The sequence below is a fragment of the Impatiens glandulifera genome, chromosome 4 (genome assembly GCF_907164915.1).
Source record: "Impatiens glandulifera chromosome 4, dImpGla2.1, whole genome shotgun sequence".
Lineage (NCBI taxonomy): Eukaryota > Viridiplantae > Streptophyta > Magnoliopsida > Ericales > Balsaminaceae > Impatiens > Impatiens glandulifera.
In genome coordinates this window covers 55639744-55646448 of record NC_061865.1, presented here as the reverse complement: position 1 = coordinate 55646448, position 6705 = coordinate 55639744, and the positions used below count along the sequence as shown (strand labels likewise).

General features: G+C 34.1%; 1 protein-coding gene across 2 annotated transcripts; it reads right to left on the bottom strand.

Moving 5' to 3' along the window:
- Positions 1-1848: 1848 nt before the first annotated feature.
- Positions 1849-6183, bottom strand: LOC124933565 (probable disease resistance protein At4g27220). 2 transcript variants are annotated; one of them, XM_047473980.1, is made up of 4 exons: positions 3363-6183; positions 2840-3215; positions 2072-2743; positions 1849-1977 (listed from the first exon to the last, which is right to left on the bottom strand). In XM_047473980.1, the coding sequence occupies exons 1-3, from the start codon at positions 6144-6146 to the stop codon at positions 2142-2144; spliced, it is 3762 nt and encodes a 1253-aa protein (XP_047329936.1). In that variant the 5' UTR covers positions 6147-6183; the 3' UTR covers positions 1849-1977; positions 2072-2141. The 2 variants fall into 2 exon arrangements, with proteins under 2 accessions (XP_047329936.1, XP_047329937.1); XM_047473981.1 differs by lacking the exon at positions 1849-1977 and having other exon boundaries at positions 2515-2744; positions 2834-3215.
- Between the last annotated feature and the right edge of the window lie 522 nt (positions 6184-6705).

Below are 6705 nucleotides of genomic sequence, written 5' to 3'. Positions count from 1 at the left end.
TTTACGCCTTCCCAGCCATGTGCGTACCTCTGATGTGTTCAATGTGAAGCATCTTGTTCCTTTTGTGGGTGAGTCTTCTTCTGATGAGGATGATGCGGTTCCAGATTCGAGGACGAATCTTTTCTACCCTGGGGGGAATGATGCGGTGCGAGTTGAAGAGGCGTTTATGCGAAAGTTGCAGCATCCGAAAATATCTCGCAAGTGTCAGATTTCGACGATTGCCTAGTGTTTTTCGGGCGGAAACGTTTAGGGGCTTAAAATCGCATTTTTTATTAGTTTTGGGTGCTTTTTGCAATTTATTAAAAGTTGTTTATTTCTTTTGCAAGCTAGGGTTTGAGTATTTAAAGGATCTTAAAACACTTTGTTAGGGGAAGATTATTAATTAGAAAACGAGGTTTCCTCAATATCTATCAAATTTCGGTATTCGTAAGAATCAACGAATCTTGATAAAGGTTCATCCTAGCCACGCACGCTGCATCATAAATGCAAATAATTTTGACAAAATTAAAATAAATAAAAAAGATATACACAAAACTATAAAAAGAAAATGTTCCGTCACGCACACGATCATAATTAGGGAGGACAATGGGACGGTTCGGGATGGAAAATACATTTATCATCTCCGCCCCGTTTTTATTTCGGGGAATTTTTTAATACCATCCCTGCCCCGTTCGGATTTTACTTAGAGCATCACTCTATCTATTTTTATTCAATATGAATATGTTTATTTAAACTTATGATATAAATAATGTTGTTCAATTTCAACTGAAAACATTTTGATTGAAATAAAAGACAAAAATTGGAATGTTGCTAGCTTCCTTCCCATAATAACTCATGGTCTATTTTTAACTTTTTATTCATATTAGTTGGTTATGGATCTTCATATTTCTCATTCAATAGAAACATAAAACATACAATATCTACACAATTATAGGCAGAAGAATACCAAAAGATGCATCTTCAAGGCCTGGTGGTGGATTGAAGTAATTTATTTTTTGTTACTTAATATTCCTACATGAAGAAAAGAGCCAAATACTAATTAAAAATAGGATCAAATCGTTGAGTACATATTTTTCAAACACTTGTTATCCATCAAGAACAATTATAGCAACAAAAAGAAAAAACATCAAGAACAACATGATAGCACAAAGTCTGTTACTTATCAATGAAATAATAGCTGAAGTAATTTGAGAAGAGTGTTACTTTCATCTCTATATATCTATGATTTATCTTTCATGGCTTCAACAAACGTTTTCTTCATCTCCTACTTTCCCGTCTTGCCAATCTGCATGGAACAAAACAAGGTTCATAGCAAAACACTTGAATCAGTCACATAATTTAGTAATGTCAATAAGATGTAAAAGGCAGTTTTAAGATGACAGGAAAAATATTAGTATGAATTGGGTAGAAAGCTAAATGCAAATTATTTCAGTTCTGGAGGTTGGATAAATCAAAATATGTAGTGAAATTCTTGACATGAATCAATGGTAATGTAGAAAGACTTTTTTTGGAAACAAATTGGAGGGTTTCTAATTTGAGAATAGTGTTACTTCATCTTCTTCTATATGCTTTATAGTTTCTTGACTTGAGCAATTTTTTTCTTTGTCTCCTGATTTCTCTTAATTCTTACCAATCTGCATGCATGTCGCGAAACAAGGTTCATGATCAGCAAAAACAAATTAAGCAGATACTTATTTTAATTTCCCACAAAAAGTGATCAATTAATTAGGTAAGCAGCCCTAGACTAGACAACAGTAAGATGAGCAACCATGTGAATAATGTCCATACTTACATTAGTAATCACATGTAATTTGAGAAACCATGTATGGAACAGAACATAACAGATAACAAATCAGAACAGAACATACTTTCCCATTAATTGCTTCTTAATTTGTTTGAGTGATTTACCCAATTCACTAATTCATCATCATCTTCATCCATTTTCTCCGGTCTCTCTATTGGTTCTTCTTTCTGTGTCTATCAAAAATAATCTAGTCAATTTAACTATAAAATCTTTATAAGAAAGAATCATTACGACAAAAATAAATGTGTGATAGAAGGGAGAGAGTACCTTGAAAAATAAATGTCGCAATTCGTTGTTAATATCACCATTCCAAGTATTCGGTGTTAATTCATCACCATTACAATTGAAAGTATGCAGCCTTGGAGAATCCAAATAGCCGGAAGAGAGTGCCTCTAGCTTGGGGCATCTTAATACCAAGAGCTTCAAGAGTGAGGGTAAGGGACAAGGTATAAGACACATCATCACTAAAGCTCCTCAAAGTTGGTAGCTTCCTGAGTCTCAATGTCCCAAGGAGTGGAAAGAAATGACTATTTTCGAGAAAACTACTTCCTCCTCCAGATTTATCATCATCATCCTCTATTAATTCATCATTTTTCTTCATCACCACTTCCATCATTGGACAATTAGAGATTCCTAGCTTCACAAGGTGCTTGCCAGCGACTCTACCTATATTCTCCGAAAACAAATATCTCAATTTCGTACATCCACCAACTTTCAGGACTGTCAAGTTTTGAAATAAAAGCATTGCAACTCCTGGCTTGTTGATATCATAGATATGTATTAAATTTCCTAAATTAAACAAGTACAACTCAAAGTAAAAATTCTTGTCAAAATCATGAAGATGCCTATGCTCTTTTTTACGTCCATCTCTCCATCCTACTATATAATTTATATTTGCCAATGATTCTATACACAACATTTCTAAGCAAGGAAATGAGACCTGCATACAAAATAAAATACATCCATTTACATTAATCAGGGAAATCTCCATATTACAATACCCTTAACTAAGAACAAATTTTCACTTACTATTACCCTCGTCATGATAAAATAGCGATTTTTGCTGCGGCTTTTCCTCTTCGTCGTCCAAATTGTTGTTGTCGATGACAAAACTTGTGAATTTGTCTAAGAATCTGAGATGCAATCTCATCAAACTAGAGAATTCAATTGATTTTTCCCACTGCTCTTCTACACTCGTAGATACTCCTATTACTCCCTTCAACATTTTGCATTCTCTAATGGTTAGAATTTCGAGACGAGAAATACTTATCAAGAATCTGGTCGAGAAGACATATCTCAAGTTGTGACATCTTTTAATGTACAACTCTTTTAGGGATGGAGCCACGATGTTACAATTTACAATATTTGGAATAGATAAGATATTCAACACCTCCAAACAAGGTATTTCCAACTACAAAATAATAAATATAATTAAAAATTACTCACATTTAATACAATATGTAATTGTTTTCTCCTTAAACTAATTGATTGATCTTTTCTTTTATTACTAAAACTTGTGTACATAGTAATAATGAAATATATATATATATAGTCGTACCTTAGTCGGAAAGATAAATTGCTCCAATCCTTCTAGCTTCAATGTCTTTAATTTATGGAAATGAATCTCGTTTATTCCTTTGCAAAAACATTCCAGCCTCGGCAAGTTAAGAAATTTAATATCTTCCAAAGCATTGAACTCAATTTTCTTGAGTTGTTCCGCCTCATTGTAAATATTAACAACCTCTTCTATCCTCTCACAATTTTGGAGAATAAGAACTTGAAGATTTGTGAGATGCCTCGATATTGTTGTAGAACATAAGTGCCTCATTTGATTGCATTCATATATTTCGATATGCTTCAAATAGCGCCCAAGTCCATTGATATCTTCAATTTCAGAATTCTGCGGCGATGATTGTAACTGTGGGAAAAGAGTAATAATTGATCCACAATGTTTAAGGAAAACTTTTCTCAATGATAGGAAACTGTTTAAATGCATTTTTTCCCACATGCCAAGATCATTGCTTATAGATAAACTGGTAATGCCCTTTTCTATTAAGATGCCAAGTTCATGTAACAAACTGTTATTGTCTCCAACATTTTTCAACAACAGTTGTCTTTCTCCACTTCCAAATTTAATATTTTCTTCTCCTCCTATTCTTATCTTGAATTCTTCTAACTTTGAAGAAGAAAATAGCCTAACACCTCTCGGCACTTGTTCTATGTTGGGTACTTCCAATTCCAATCTCCACAATTTAGGTAAGCAATTCAATTCATCTAGTCCTGCTGCTGCATTATTGTCTCCACCATGAACGTCTTCTTTTTGTAGCCTCCAATTCTTAAAACTCCCCCACATATACAATTCTTGTAGATTAGTAAGCCTAGATAAAACACCATTGTTTATAAAACAATTGCATCCAGACAAATCCAACAATCTTAAGTTTGTTAACTTACTTATTTCGTTTGTCAAAGATTTTATGTGGGATTTTCGAAGGCTGAGAATCTCCAAGCTATTAATATGTCCAATGAAAGATACATTGGTTGTCATATACAAAGTCAATCCCTCTAAGGATAACATCTTCAACTTGGCTAAGTATGGAAAAGAAGAAGAATATGGAAACTCAGTAATCATGCCGCCGACCATATCTAGAACTTTGAGATTATTCGCACCTTGAAATAAATTTCCTGATATTTTAGCATAAAATTGTGAACTATCCAATCTTAGTAGTTCCAATTTTGAGCCTCGAAACTCCATAGTATTAGGGACTTCTGAATCCTTCTGGAATAATATAGAAATCATCTTAGTGTGTGGAATAAGGATGTTCTCGTGTTCATGTTCATCATGACACTTTAGAAAACTAAAACCGTTGTGTTCTTGTTTTGCAATTGAAATTCCCACGTCTCTCACCACATCATGCATCTTCACTCCATATTCTTTAACCTTTATTAGTAAATGTTTCCTTGTTAGGTCGTCTACTAAGGTGTAGACACGATCACTTATACATTTTAAATCATTCATACCTTCGAAGAGTTGCAAACTCACTGCATAGCGATACAACGTCTCAATAGGAATCTCTTCATCATCTTGGAATAAACAACATAGCAAGAACAAACATTTGGCATTGGGATCTTCTAACAAGTCATAACTCGTCTGCACGACTTTGTCTATCTTGTCATTATGTAGTTGTTGACGCTGCAACTTGAAAAGCATATCGTTCCACGCGTATTTGCTCTTATTTACAAGAGCGCATCCTACGACCTCAAGCGCGAGGGGCAGTCCTGTACATTCATTCACAATTTTTCTTCCTATTTCATTCTTCCAATGGAATTCTATATCATCATCAGACATATTCACTTTTCTTTTAAACAAATTCGAGGCTTCTTCACTTGACAATATTTCAAGAGAGATTTCTTGTTTGGTAATGTTCTGTTCACCTGACCACAAATCTTTATTTCTAGATGTGTAAATAATTTTACAGCAACACCCAGCATCTGATTTTGCTAATGGAAAACCAAAAGCATTTAAATCAAACTCTTCCCAAACATCGTCCAACAAGATAACAACTTTTTTGTTACTAAGAGCGTTTCGTAAACAATGCGCTCTTTCAAACTCATTCACCATTTCTTTAACTGAAAACTCTCCTATCATCTCTGCCACTTTTTGTTGGATAACATTGAAATTGGGACTACTCGAGACAGACGAAATAACTTGAATTTCAAATAAATGTTTATGGAAATCTTTTACCTTTTGAAGAACTTGCATAGCGAACGTTGTCTTTCCAATGCCTCCCATCCCGCATATCCCAATTAACATTGTATTGTCGTCCCTTAACATATGAATGATGTCTTGCATAATCTGACTTCGACTGTCGAAATCTTGAGCATCTCCATTGTAATCGCGCATATTTATGGACGGCATGGGTAAGGCGTGACCTGTGTGTGGCAACTGACCACCGGATTGAAGAAGCTCGATGAGAACGAGAGATAACTTCTTCCCCTTCCTGCCCAATGAAAAGCGCAAGCTTATATTAGGACACCATTTGATTGAGAAGCACCCTTTTAGAAGCTGGGCCTTATCATTGAGAACACTCTCTGCTTTTACAATTATTCCATTTGCATCCTTAGTCCACAACTCGGCTGTTTCACCGAGAGTTTGGCGCATCCTCTTTGCAGCATCTTCCCTTGCTTGTACATCGTTTCTCAATGCTTTTAGTTGGTCTAGTCGAGTTTGGAGCTCTTGAATGTTATTGTTGAAGCAGAAGAGATAGCCAAATTGTCGTTGAATTGGCTTAAACAACAATTCTGCAATCTTTCCTCCTACATTCAAACAAACCGTTTCTGCCATTTGTATATATGTTTTGTTCTCTCTATACGTGTGTGTTTCTTTCTAAAAATGAATGAAGAAAATCTGAACAAGGAAGATAGAAATGATATCCCAAGTGTGCTTTATAATTATTACGCGGAGTCGGAGTTTGTGGCACAAGTCAAATTTTCTTTTTTAGTGGGACATGTATGGACCAATAGTGGGACATATAGATGAAACAAAAATTTATTGTAAAATTTATACGCGGAGTTGGAGCTTGTAGCATAAGTCCAATTTTCTTTTTTAGTGGGACATGTATGGACCAATAGTGGGACATATAGATGAAACAAAAATTTATTGTAAAATTTATATATATATTGCAATAAATCTTTGTTTCTTAATTAAATGGGTAAATAATTTTAAGAAACACTCAACATTGGATTTTGTAAAATATAAAATATTTTATATTTATTTTTTTGAAAACTATAAAATTGTCATTTCATAAAACACCCAAAAAAAAATAAAATGGAAAAACAGACATGACAACAATTTTTTCTTACATTTTACATTTAAATCAAACTATTGTGCTCCTAATATCTCA

Coding starts and splice junctions, on each gene's coding strand:
- LOC124933565 (XM_047473980.1), bottom strand. CDS start 6,146: ATGGCAGAAACGGTTTGTTTGAATGTAGGAGGAAAGATTGCAGAATTG. Junction 3,216..3,362: donor AATTTATCTTTCCGACTAAG/GTACGACTATAT, acceptor ATTATTTTGTAG/TTGGAAATACCTTGTTTGGA. Junction 2,744..2,839: donor GCTATTTTATCATGACGAGG/GTAATAGTAAGT, acceptor TTTGTATGCAGG/TCTCATTTCCTTGCTTAGAA.